The sequence below is a fragment of the Stenella coeruleoalba genome, assembly GCF_951394435.1.
Source record: "Stenella coeruleoalba genome assembly, chromosome: 17".
NCBI classification, from domain to species: Eukaryota; Metazoa; Chordata; class Mammalia; order Artiodactyla; family Delphinidae; genus Stenella; species Stenella coeruleoalba.
Window position 1 is genome coordinate 33,590,097 of NC_137163.1, and position 14,205 is coordinate 33,604,301.

The window sequence follows — 14,205 nt, forward strand, 5'->3', positions numbered from 1 at the left end:
AGGAAGAGAAGCCAGGCATAAGGAGAAAATGGAAACCTAGATAGGTAAGGAGAAGTGAAGTGTGAATAAGGACAGTTAACAAATTGTGCCATGTAACCTGTAGTTGTATAGCATCCATTTCAGCCATAATACACAGCACATTGCAGTTAGAATTGGTACTTAATGGGAAAACTAGTGTTTGCTGATAGTAGGAAAATTTAAAAAAAGAAAACCAAGGTTTGTAGGGAGAAATTTAGGAATAATAAGACCAATTTTTTAAAAAATGTAAGTCACTAGATGAAATTAATAGGAGTTCATGTTGCTATGCTGAATGACCTTTTTCTTTTTCTTTTAAAGCTTTGGCTTTTTAAGGTAATTTTTATCATATTTTTGACATTTTCCATCTGTCTTTAGGGAGGGATTCCTCATTTGGTTGATCTTTAATGTTCAGACAGTTGCAAATTTATTGATTAGATTCAGCTTCTAAAGGATTCGTTTTGTTTAAAAAAAAATAGAGCTACAAACTACTGATCTTAACGGAAATGTGCATATCCACCTTTTCCAGTTGGATTGAAGCAGGGCCCAACTTGCTCAGAAGCAGCCATTAGTATTTCATCAAAACGATAAAAGCCTTGTCTTCTATGATATTATGAAGTGTGTGAGCTAAAATACTGTTTCTTTGTGTGTATTTGATTGCTTTGTATTTCTCCACCTACTGATCTAAATCAGGCAAGAGACAATAGGTGATTTTTCCATCATCTTCCTTTGGTTGGTGGTTTTGCCATCTCTCCACATTTGTCCATAATGGACTTTCAGGGCCTTCAGGGTTCACTTAGCTCATTCAGGACTAATGAGCTGGGGAACATTGGTCCATCCTTGAAGGATATAGGCAAGTCAGTTCTGAGAGTGCCTCACACACCATGCTGTGGCTATAGGGATGAATTGTTTAGGATTGTACTGCTCTGGCAGAGTTTTTACTCAAAAAGTTTGAGTTGAGATGAATTTGTTCCTTCAGTTGTCAGTGTGCTCCTACTATGTGCCAAGCACTAGGCTGGCCTGTGGGAATGTAGAGGTGAATTCGTTATGGACCTTCCCATAGGCAACTCATTGGGGAAGACAGACATTCACATACAATGAAATGTGTTCACAGTATGACCAGTGCTAGACTGAAGGTGTGAATACGGTATTTATAGGGGCTCAGAGTGGGGAATGACTAACACCACCTGAGAGATGTGGCAAAGACTTCACAGAGGAGATGACATTTAAGCAGCATTTTTAAGGTCAAGTAGGCATTAACCAAGATGCAGAGGCATTCCAAACACGTCAAGTATGGGCCTAGAGTCAGGAAAGGTCAGGGTGTGTTTGCGGAGCAGTGAGAAATTCAGAATTGCTGCTCTGTGGTGGGAGAAGGAGAAGAGCAGGGTGGAGAAGACCAGAGAGCCCTAGACGACTTCCCAAAGAGTTAGGATGTTGTTCTGCCAGCAAAGTTCTTAGAGAAATGACATGATGAGATTGGTGGGGTTTGGTTTTGTATATTTTTAGGGAGACGAGCACTATTGGCACAGTGGGAGAAAGATAGGAATAGTAAAAATCTAGAGTCAGTTAAGAGACTGCTAGAACTGTTGTAGAAGGGAATTGTGAGGCTCTCAACCAAAGCAATGACAGGGAGGATGGATGAAGGGAAGAATGTTCGAGGAAGTTGAGACAAAGTATAGCATTGGTTTGCTAGTCACCATCTGGTTAAGAGAAGAGGAAGAGTTGAAGAGAGGGCCCAGGTTCCCTTGTTGCCCTCCTGTTACTGGGTGGGTGGTAGATGTCATTCATGGAGACAGGGACTACAGGGGACATGTAGCTTTGGAGGAGACGATGAATTCATTTTGGAGATGGTAGGGTGCTTTTCAGACATCCAGGCAGTTAATCTGCAGGTTAGTCTGCAGATAGAAGATTTACATGTTTAAAAGCGTGGCGCCCCAGTGGATACAGTCACTTAGGCTGAGGGTGGAACATCATTTGAATAAACGGACAAGGACAGAATCTGGGTCAGGGAGTACGTGGTGGTACAAGGAAGGTGGAAAAATTACTGTAGTCATGAAGATAGGAGGAAGACCAGTAGAGAGTAGTGACCTATGAACAAGGGAGAGGAGAGGTTCTAGAACTGGTGATGAACAGGGTCCAATGGTTCAAAGAGTTTGAAGAGAGAAGATGGATTGGTTCAATGCACGGGGCATCGATAAGGCTGTTGGAAGAGCAGGCGTGGCTGTCAGTGCGAGCCGGTGAGGTGAGACGGACGCCGGGTGACAGTTCACTTCTCCGGGCCTAAGACTGAAGGGCAGGCGGGTTTGGACGGTTGTGGAGGTAATGAGAGAGGGTTGTGTCCACTGTGTGTGGTGAGCTGTCCTTAGATAGTAGAGAGGAACACTTCTTTCTCTGAGAAGGGGAGGGGGAGGGGAGAATGGTATTTTTTCATTAAGTAAGTCTGGATGGAGATGGAAATACTCAGGAAGCTTGAGCCTTTTGGGTGAGTAGGAGATGAAGTCAGGGCAGCAGAGTAACCAGAGTTGAATTTGACCACTTATTTGTGCCAGGTGCTTTAATATATGTTACTTTATTTGGTTTTTACCGCCCCCCTCCCCATCGTGTTATTATTATACCCATTTTAGAAGTGAAGAAATGGGTTCAGAGAAGTTACATAACTTATCTGAAGTTACCTACTTAATAAGTGTTGGATCCAGGTTTTGGACTCAACTTGGTCTGATTCTATCATCTCTTTAACCAAGGGGTCGAGAAGGAAGTGTGAGGTAGAAATGTTAAGATTTGATGCAGCAGCCCTGGAGAAAGTACACGGTGTGTTTTTCAGATACCCATGGTGAAGGGAAGAGTAGAATTGCTAAGTTGGAAAATTTCAAGTTTGGTCTCTTTCCCATCCCTCCATAGATGTGACTTGAAAATAGAGCTGATTGGCACTGGTAAAATAGAAGATTAAAATTAGTGTTCTTCAGTATCTATAGTTACTGGAAGTTACTGTATAGTTTAGATTATAACAGAAAATGAACAGAGATACTGACTAAACCTATTGATTTGTCTGCTTATAAGTGAAAGATTGAAACTATCAATGACATGTTATAATAAATGAATATCTATAGCTTCCCACTGCATCAGAAACAAGTTAAATGAAGTCTTGTAAACTAATAATACATCAGCGCCATTTATTGGTTTGGGGACCATTTTAATTAATAATAAATGCCCAAAATATAGAACTTTAACCAAAGACTTGTCCATTTTAAAGCAAAATGGGGATTGAAGGGGCTTAAAATTCCTGTTGTTTCTAACAGAAGTCCCTGAAGAACATATACCAAAGTGTTTGAGAACTTCATCCAAACCTACTTTAAAGCATTATGTGCAATTAAGTTGTTGTGACATAATTACATTGCATAATTGTTGGGTCCGTTTTCTTGAGCTTATAATGTACCTGGAAAATAAACCTCTTGGGGGGAAAAAAAGTTCATACTGATTATTGGAGAAAGACTATATATGCAAGCAAGATCTTATTTTAAAGAGGTAACTTGAAACTCCAAGAAAGCACTTGATGTTTTAATTGTAGTTTTATAGAAAGTATTAATGCTTTTATGTATTTCAGAAATTTCGTATGTTAAATGGAAATTGTTTTAAATGTGTAAATATTTGAGTTTATGTAAGCATGTATGTACTGTGCTAAAAGTCACTTGTGTTGGGCTTCCCTGGTGGCACAGTGGTTGAGAGTCCGCCTGCTGATGCAGGGGACACAGGTTCATGCCCCGGGCCGGGAAGATCCCACATGCCGCGGAGCGGCTGGGCCCGTGAGCCATGACCGCTGAGTCTGCGCGTCTGGAGCCTGTGCTCCGCAACGGGAGAGGCCACGACAGTGAGAGGCCTGCGTACCGCAAAAAAAAAAAAAAAGTCACTTGTGTTTTGGTTTGTGTGTAATATTAATATGCAACTTTTGGTTTAAAATTTTTTCTTAAACAATTAGTGGCTTACATTTTAAAAAAGAAAAATCAACAGCATGAAACTGCAAAAAAAAAAAATTAGTGTTCTTTCTATACAGCTCTGAGGCATAACCTGTTGTTATTATAAGTCTTGACAGGCTTCACAGACTATAGCTGAGCACCATAACCCATCTGACCAAATAAGATTGGAATTTGACAGAAACCTAAAAAGACGCCATTAGTTTAGCATACTCTGGAGCCAGAACATCAAAGAGAGCAGGAGAAGTTTTGCAGTGGCAAAAATACAACGTAAAATCTGTTATTGGCAAGCTTTGCTGTGAGATTTCTGGTCATTTTGGTCTTATGTTAAAAAAATTATCACTTTATCATTTATATTATTAATTTATTGTCTGCACTTTTTATAATTTAATTGCGTTCCGACTCATTGCATGTGCATTGCTTTAAAACTAAATGAACTTTTACCTTAAAAAACAACACAGACACTTGTTTCAGCAGCTTGGAATAGCCTACAGGGAAGGAATCTTGTGTTGATACTCGACTTTCCCCACTTCAACTCCTTAGTCTGTTTTTTCTTCATTTATTCAACACGTTTATTGAGCATCTACTCTGTTCACTGTTCTAAGAACAAGGGATACAGTGGTGAACAAGACAAAGCTTATATTTGAGTGAAGTAGACTATAAATGAGTAAATACGTCAAGTAAATATGTCAAGTTGTGAAGTGCTGTGAACTAAAGAAAGCAGAGTCAGGAGATGGAATATTAGAGTGCTGATTTTGTAGATAGTGCAGTCAGGGAAGGTCTCATTTGAGCAGACTTGATTGAGGAGAGGGAGTGTGAGTCACCTGAGAAACAAGGCAAGAGAATGACAAGGACATGGTGGGATACTGGCAGGAGCAGGAAAAAGGCCAGTATGACTGGAGGAGAGTGAGTTCGGAGGCAGGGGGGCGGGGGTGGGGCACCCAGGCCACTTAAAGGAGGGCATTGCGGGCTGTGCTGGAGACTTTGCTAAAGCGGTTTGTGTGTTCACATAATTAATCGAAATTTGATGTAGTAATTAATGTGATGTATCCGAATCTTTAAGTTTGGCAGTTGTTATATTTATACCACTGTGTTATTTCCACTTTACAGGATGGAACAAAATTCATCTGTATTGGGGCTCTGTATTCTGAGCTTTTGGCTGTCAGCAGTAAAGGAGAACTTTATCAGTGGAAGTGGAGTGAATCTGAGCCTTACAGAAATGCACAGGTATTTCATTATATTAAATCTTCCTTTAAATAGCTCTTCAAATCAGCATACAAAATGGTAATCACTTTTCTTATGCTTTCAAAGAATCCTTCCTTACATCATCCACGAGCAACATTTTTGGGGCTAACCAATGAAAAGATAGTTCTCCTGTCTGCAAATAGCATAAGAGCAACTGTAGCTACAGAAAATAACAAGGTATGACACACTGTGAAAAACATTTCTTAAATTCTTGATTTTCTTCCTCTCCCTGCCCCTTTTCCATCTTTTCATTTCTATCTAACTAGATCTGCAAATAACAAAGTGTCTCAAGCCTTAGTACAGTAATCCAATGTATAATCTTTTTATTGCTGGTTTATCTCTGTATTATAATTCCTTTTCAGAGATAGCTTTCTACTTTAAGGGAAGGAAAAATATTCACGCTAAGTCCTGGCAAAAGAGGAGATATTGAAGAACTACAGTAGATAGATTGAGGAAGTATGGATATTATATCTCAGATTATCAGTGTGACTTTAGAGTCACTAAATTCGTTTAAAAATTGTTGGAGCAGATATGGACTTTAAATTAATGCCTTAGAGATGGCTTTTAGACATTTATTTCAATAACTAGTATTTTGATTGACTTGCGTGAAGAAAGTATTTTAGTTTCTAGTCTTATTAAGGAGCTTTTCTGAATTACTTTTTTTTCTAGCCTTTAGAATTCCAGTCCAGAGTGTAGGTATTCCTTACCCTCGTTTTGACCACAATCCTTTTGAAAAGATTACTTGTTTTTATTTAATCCTCTGGTGTTTTATCTTTAGGTTGCTACATGGGTAGATGAAACTTTAAGTTCTGTGGCTTCTAAATTAGAGCACACCGCACAGACTTACTCAGAACTTCAAGGAGAACGGATTGTTTCTTTACATTGCTGTGCCCTTTATACCTGCGCACAGCTAGAGAACAATTTATATTGGTGGTGAGTATCACAGAGGGGCGTATTTCATATCAGTGGATGCTTTTATGTACACAGATAGGTGCTTTGAGTAGTGGAATACCAACAGAGAAGGTCAGTTGAAAGATAATGCTTTAGACTCACAGAAAACAAACATATGGTTACCAAAGGGGAAAGGGGGTAGGGGAGAGATAAACTAGGAGTCTGGGATTGGCAGATAGAAACTGCTCTATAGAAAATAGACACACAACAAGGTCCTACTGTATAGCACAGAGAACTATATACAATATCCTGTAATAAACCATAATGGTAAAGAATATGAAAAAGAATATTATGTATAGAATATGAAAAAGAATATATATATATTTTGACCACAATCCTTTTGAAAAGATTACTTGTTTTTATTTATATTTTATATGTGTATATATATTCTTTTTCATATTCTATATATAGAATATACATCTAATATTCGTATATATTTCACATTTTTTATATATATATATATATATAATGTAATATAATAACTGAATCACTTTGGTGTATACCAGAAACTAACACATCATTGTAAATCAACTATACTTCAATTAAAAAAAAAAAGCTAATGCTTTATAGAGAGGGAAATTTTCACTTTGGAGCAAAGTAACATTGGAAAAAACCCTTAAGATAAAGAAAAGCTTATAAAAATAATACATACTTAGTGACTATAATTATGAAATTTTTAAAAGGTATAAAGTAGAAACAAAAATCACCTATAATCCTACAACCCAAATGTAACTACTATTAACATTTTGGGAGTATTTTATTAATCTTTTTTTTTTCCTATATATAAACGTGTACTTTGCTTTTATTTAATTAGAAACTTAGAGTGTTTTTCATACTTTTTTCATTTAACAGCTACATAAAATATAATTTTAAAGGTTATTAAAGTATGTCATTGTATGAATATTCTGTGCCTCATTTAATTATTCCTTTAATGTTCGAAAGGGGCTTCAAATGTATTTTCTGTTGTGTTTTAGGGAATTATCAGCAACTTTGCATTGGCAGAAGTAATGTATAGGGGAATTTACTAATGAAACAGAATTATTTGGAAGTAAATATCAAATGATGAATTTCCTGTGACTTTTAATCCTAAATGTTTAATAAAAGTGGACCCAGTTATGTATTGTAAACCTGTGATCAAGTTATGATTATTAATAAGTTACACATGCTAATATTATACTGAGGCAAAAATATTAGAGAAGGAATATACAAGTAATACTTAAATATAATGTGTATAATTTCAGATTTATTTAATGGGCTTCTTCGCCGCTTATTTGTCCAATTTTTGCTTTTCAGGGGTGTAGTCCCTTTTAGTCAAAGGAAAAAAATGTTAGAGAAAGCTAGAGCAAAAAACAAAAAGCCCAAATCTAGTGCTGGTATTTCTTCAATGCCGAACATCACTGTTGGTACCCAGGTAAGTGGTTAGAATTAAGTCTGTCCTGAGACTTCTCTGGTGGTCTTCCTTGGGTAAGTCTCCACGCTCCTAATGCAGGGGGCCCCAGATTTGATCCCTGGTCGGGGAACTAGATCCCACATGCATGCCCGCCACTAAGAGTTCATATGCTGCAACTAAGAAGTCCGCGTACCTCAACTAAGAAGTCTGCATACTGCAGGCAAAATAAATAAATACATATTAAAAAAAAAAAGAATTAAGTCTGTCCTAAGGGACATTGTTGCTCATCAAAATCATTTCTTCCCCTGTAATTAATTCCCCTGTAGGCAGTTTTATAAATGAATGTCATTTGAAGGACCTGGTTCCAGTAGTATGTATGTGCCACATCACTTTTCACTCAATAGCTGAGTAACATAGATTCTGCCCTGATGTCAGCTGGTTTTCCTGTGGGACAGGAATCTCAGATTAGCCTGGTTTTAAGAATCATTTGGTACTTAAATGTAGAGTTTAAAAATGTAGAGTCTGGAGCCCCTTGCCTGAATTATTCTTTCAGTTGGTTGGTGGTAGGACACAGGCTTCCTTATGTGTCACAAACATCCCAGATGATTCTTATGACCAAGCAGTTTGAAAGATACTGCTCTCTGGCAATATTGTCAGCATGAGGCAGGAGTCTTCGTCAAATCCTCGTGTTTCTACTAGTTTCTGAGATGGTTTTAGCCTCTTATATGTATATCTTATGGAATGTGATTTTCTAGTACCCCAATGGTTCTCAAAGTGTGGTCCAAGGACTCCTGCTGGCTTCTCAGCCCTTTCGGGGGATCTGAGAGTCCTTCTTTTTCCAGTTACCTATCTGTGTAAGGCTGAGTTGTCGTCATATACTTTAGCTAAAGTAACATATTACAGCAAATTGAATGCAGGAGCATACATGGGACTCCAGCTGTCTTCCATTAAATTAGACATTAAGAGATTTGCAAAAATGTAAACAATGCCACTTTTCTTGCTGATTTTTTAAAAAATGTAGTTATTTTTATAAATTATATTAACATGGGGTTTATTAATATTAAATATTTAAAATTTTCAGTTTTAATTACTAATACATTAAATACCAACTATATATGACCCACATAAACAGAAGATTTGGGGATTCTTGGTAATATTTAAAAAGGGGAGACGGTCCTGAGACCAAAAGAGTCTGAACGCTACCGTTATACTTCTAATTCATTAGATTCTGTTAGAAATTTATCTTCGGGTTAAAAGTCGATATTTATATTCATTATAGCAAGTGCTGCAATGAGTGTTTAAGGACTTTATAATCCCTAACGCTTAGACAAGTGTTGGGTTTTGTGACGTAACATGGCACTAATTTCCTCATCTAGCACTTTTTTTTCAATTCAGCTTTTTCTCATCACTGTAAGGTGGTATCATGTTTACATTACCTATGTCTTAAAAAGTAATCACTGCTTTAGCTGTTACTTTTCTCCAAAACTCAGCTTATGTACTTCTTATTTTTGTTTGGGACTCCCATTTGTTTTGGTCCTATTCATGGTTGTCTTGTTCTGACTCCTTTGTTGGCCTTCCAACTAGGAAGTTTTCAGCAATTACCCATTATTTTGAATATTGTTGTTTAGTCTTCATTATTTACATCAGTTGGTTTGGACAGATCTCTCTTTTCTAGGAGCTCCCTTTTTCTTATTCAGTTCACATTACTGATTTCTCATGTTTTCAAAGTTCCTTATTTATTAGACTCACATATTAGCAGAATATCCTGGCAGATGCCTTATTAGCATGTAGGATGACATTACTATAGACAGGGAGGGTAGAAAAATCCTTTAAAGATGCACTGAAGAAAAGTTTTAAGCAATAGCTTGGCACTAAATTGGTGAAAAATAGCAGCATATTCCAATACTTTGGTATAGAATAAGATTTTGTTTTAAAGTGTAGAAAACTGGAGGTTTAAGACAGTCATGGCCACATAATGGGGAAATCGTTCATATGTTAACATCAGAAAGAATGGTCGATCAGTTAAGAGTTTGCAGCCGCACCTGCACTCACAGATCATAATTGTGGAGAGTAGTATGTTTAGCAAATATTCATTTCATGTCTTCTTATATGCTGGATATACACCTCCTTGTCTCTAAGGTGCATTTATTTTTATAAGAAGGTGTTAATGGATAACTTCTAATATATCTTGCCACATTTCTTTGACAATTACAGCATTCTTTCTTGTTGATCCTCTTTCAGTATTTAAGCTTTCACCAGTATTTTCCAAAAATTTATGGATGAAACCTCTCTTTAAGTCAACCTAAGCAGGACATACCCTTTTCAAGAAGTCGGCTCTTCTGAACTATTCATTCTATGCCACAGAGCTATATTTAGTGACACACAACTATTCTTTGACAGAACTCCTGCTCTGTGTCAGTATTTCCAGTTCCTGTACTTCTCAAATGTACCACCTTCTTAAGACTGTGTGACTTATATTTAATTATAAATTGACAAAAAACATGATCATCATATAGTCCACTGTCAAATACAACATAATCGTTAGTCACTGGATGACTGAACAGAAAGTAAGATTGGGCTGCTTTAGAATCAAAAGAGATTTCCAGAAATAATGTTCATACCTCATTTTGAGTTACTGTTGGTGCATTTGGCAGTGTCACCTTAGAGGTTATTGGTTTTAGAGTATGACCTAGGGGTGCTCCATGGCAGTGAAGATTTATAGGTTATTCACTGCTGAACTCAGTTAACTTCTAACACTAATGTCTACATATTCTTTTTCTAATTTAAGAGAAAACTTACATTATTCAGTGAAAATTCTGGCTTGTAGGAAACAACAGTCTTCTGAGGGAAACAAGTATCGGTAGAGTTGAAGTTATGGAGCCTATATATAGCATCATGAATTAAGGAAGAAAATAATTTCAAATTATAAGAAACAGATAAAAAAATGTAATTGTTCACATTTCACTTTTTAAATAATAACCTTTTTAGTTTCTTCTCTGCTATTTCTCTTCTGTGTCCTTGTGGCAGAATGGTCAGGTTATTTGCTGCATGAAATTTTAAAGTTCATTTTTAGCAAATGTGCCAATTATTCCTGCTCCATAATTTGGGAACACGTAACTCCTCTAGTTTGTTTTAAAATTGTCATCTTGATGGTGATTTTTCTTTTGTTTGCTAGGTATGCCTAAGAAATAATCCTCTCTATCATGCTGGAGCAGTTGCATTTTCAATTAGTGCTGGGATTCCTAAAGTTGGTGTCTTAATGGAGTCAGTTTGGAATATGAATGATAGCTGTAGGTTTCAGCTTAGATCTCCTGAGAGCTTGAAAAGCATGGACAAAGCTAGCAAAACTACTGAAGCTAAGTAAGTACTATGCCCTAACTAATCTTGATTTAACATCAGTTTCTAGTTTGCTCTGTATGTGAAGGGGGGTACCAAGGAGACTTAGAGGTGTACAGTGACTTAGACAAGTGTTAACGTGAGGGGGTCTTATTAAGATCCCCATGAATTTTCAAAGGAATTGGTAAAATTTACTGTTTGCAAATTGGTTAATATTTGTATATTATAGTTATTCTTAATGTTTGGTGGCCAGAATGGCAGTGTAGGGTTCTCTTTTGATGTCTTTGTTTTGTCATTAGAGTTCATCCTTGGAAGATGTTGTATAGCAGTGATAATATGTTCAGCCATACTGTCTTAGGCAGACTTTTTCCTCCTCTCTCCATGTATAATCATCTTAATTTCTACCAAACATCTTGCCTGCATCTTGATCATTGAAAGGGTTTTACAGGTTAATGTGCTTGGGGAGGGAAATTCTATAAAGGATTTGTAAACTTTTGGGTTGGGGGGGATATGTGAACAGAAATACCACTGAATTGTGTATAACCCACATTCTGGGGCTGGCTTACTGTTTGGGAGCCAGGTACACAGATCTTAACACCTGTACTTTTAGAAGCATCTACTCATCTTTATGATTTGGTTGTTTGGTACATGATCTTAAACACTTTAGTAAAGTTTCAAAATTACTTTTTTTTTTAATGTTGTAAAAATACATGAGCATTATAGAAACGTGGAAGAGTAATATAATATCACATTCCAGAAATAGCATTTTAAATATTTTGGTATACTATTTTCTTTCATTCTAAATTATACAAGCATTGAAAAGAAATGATTGGGACTGTACTATACATATAGATTTTTAAAGTTTCGAAATTTTTTGCTCAAATTAATGTAATGATTGTACAAGGATTACTGTTAAAATAAGTTTAAAGATATTCTTTTATAAACCAAAGCTACTGTAATTTATGCCTAATTAAGTTTTTTGCTTAGTTTGTGCTCTCTGTCTTGTTTTTATTTTTTAAATTTATTTATTTTTTTGTTTTAGAATATGTTTATTCAATTAAATGGATTTATAATACTTTATATTAAAGTGCAAGACACGGTGTGGATATTTTCCAAGCACATGAATTTCAGCTGGCACTAGATTTATAAGGAACCCGTGTAAGAGAAAAAGGTTTTTTAGAATCCTCTTCCTTATCTAGCCCATATTAGCTGATCGAATTGAGCATTCTTAATACCAGACTCTAGACACTTGCTTTTTAAAGGCTTACTTCATTGCAGGCAAAGGCATAAGTGAAAATACCACATTGCCATCTCCCCTAAACTCCCACGTTTTATCCCAGGGTAGGTCATACTCTTGGTCTGGGTGTTTAGCACGATGGTGGAGATGCTTGTTGATGGCTAGTGATACATGACTTCTCTTAGGTCATAAGTTGATCCTTGCTTGGCAGCTCTCTTCCTTTGCTTCTTCAAAGGGAGAAACCAAAGTGTTGAGTAGGATGTGACATGCCATCTTTTTTTTTTTAACGTCTTTATTGGAGTATAATTGCCTTACAGTGGCGTGTTAGTTTCTGCTGTATAACAAAGTGAATCAGCTATACATATACATATATCCCCATATCCCCTCCCTCTTGCGTCTCCCTCCCACCCTCCCTATCCCACCCCTCTAGGTGGTCACAAGGCACCGAGCTGATCTCCCTGTGCTATGCGGCTGCTTCCCACTAGCTATCTACCTTACGTTTGGTAGTGTATATGTGTCCATGCCACTCTCTCACTTTGTCACAGCTTACCCTTCCCCCTCCCCATATCCTCAAGTCCATTCTCTAGTAGGTCTGTGTCTTTATTCCCATCTTGCCCCTAGATTCTTCATGATCATTTTTTTTTCTTTTTTTAGATTCCATATATTGTCTTGTTTTTAAAAATAGGTGGATAGACTTTCCCTCTATTTGCATTGATTGTTTTTATCCTAGAAATAAAAGTAGCAAAATACATTTTCATTGTTTATGAAACTTTGTAAAGAGCATTTGAAATCTTTTTGATGTGCACAAATAGAAAACGAGATTAAAATAGGATGTGGTATTTATATCCTGTGATTTATTAAGTTTTTCAGAACCTTCCTTGAAATTTGCCTTCTTTATTAATAAACTTGGTAAAAGAGCTAAGTGAAATTAAATGTTAAGAAGATAATCATTTTCATGTCAGTAGACTCTTATAGTCATGGAAACGTGCTGACTTTAAGCGTGCTCGTGATGAGTCAGTACTGGCTTGCTTCCACTGTCACAGGATTTGCAGAGCAGCCATGAGTGTTCATGTGTGCTTGTACTGAGAACTTTGCTAAGATGCTGGTAAAAATAACGCTGTTTTTCTATGGACTATTTCTAAACTCAGGTGAAATTCCTGGTGGGGTTAATAGCAGATGAGGGGGTTAAGATGATAGCCCTGATTATAATATATGCCAGCATAATCTATATATAACAAATTTCTGAGTAATACATGACTTTTCTCTCTAAAAATTGACTTCTGCCTTTTAATGAATAAAAATATATTTTTACCATCTGTAGAATATTATGTAGTTGCTATAGTTATCTTCTCGAGTACAGCATTAATGAAATAACTCAAGGAAGAGGGATAGTTTATTAATACTATAATTTCTCATTTCAGTTATAGCAGGTGATTATTCTTGGACCATCTGGTGGTAAAGTTTTGTAAGCCATTGCAAGGAGAGTTCCTTCTTTGAACTCTAGGAAATTAATGATATAGTAGACTTTTTATTTATTTGCCTTTATCATCTTTTCAGTTAAATTGCAGTGTCCAAGTCAGGATTTACTGAAGTGTGAAACTTGTTTCTCAAGAGGCTTATGATAAAGCTATATTGATAAATTGAGTGTAGCTTTTGTTGTTATTCCTAGATAAGGCTTATCTGAACCATTGTTCCATGTTGTTGATAGCTTCACATAGTATATTTCTTTCCTATTTTAAAACATTAAGAAAAATTTGAAGTATGCAATGTGTATCTTTTTCAGTTTGCATCCTAAAGAATAACCATTTTGTATAAGTTTTTACTATTTCATTCCCTAATGAGAATAAACTTGAGTCTTAAAAATAAGCCATTCGACAGGTTCCTAATATGTCATTTTCCTAATTATAAGGAGAATCTTATTTCTAATTGCAGGCCTGAAAGTAAGCAGGAACCTGTGAAAACAGAAATGGGTCCTCCACCATCTCCAGCATCCACGTGTAGTGATGCATCCTCCATTGCCAGCAGTGCATCAATGCCGTATAGTAAGTTTTATGTGTAGTACA

The 14,205-nt window shown here is 36.5% G+C and overlaps 1 protein-coding gene across 3 annotated transcripts in view; it reads left to right on the top strand.

Annotated features, from left to right (window-relative positions):
* The window catches only part of UBR5 (ubiquitin protein ligase E3 component n-recognin 5), a 143,749-nt gene that overhangs the window by 58,929 nt on the left and 70,615 nt on the right, over nt 1–14,205 (top strand). For all 3 annotated transcript variants that reach the window (XM_079901118.1, XM_079901117.1, XM_079901119.1), the window contains exons 10-15: nt 5,094–5,210; nt 5,295–5,405; nt 6,007–6,161; nt 7,473–7,590; nt 10,745–10,929; nt 14,075–14,184. In XM_079901118.1, coding sequence (XP_079757244.1) covers nt 5,094–5,210; nt 5,295–5,405; nt 6,007–6,161; nt 7,473–7,590; nt 10,745–10,929; nt 14,075–14,184 — 796 coding nt within the window. The remainder of the gene's footprint in view (nt 1–5,093; nt 5,211–5,294; nt 5,406–6,006; nt 6,162–7,472; nt 7,591–10,744; nt 10,930–14,074; nt 14,185–14,205) is intronic.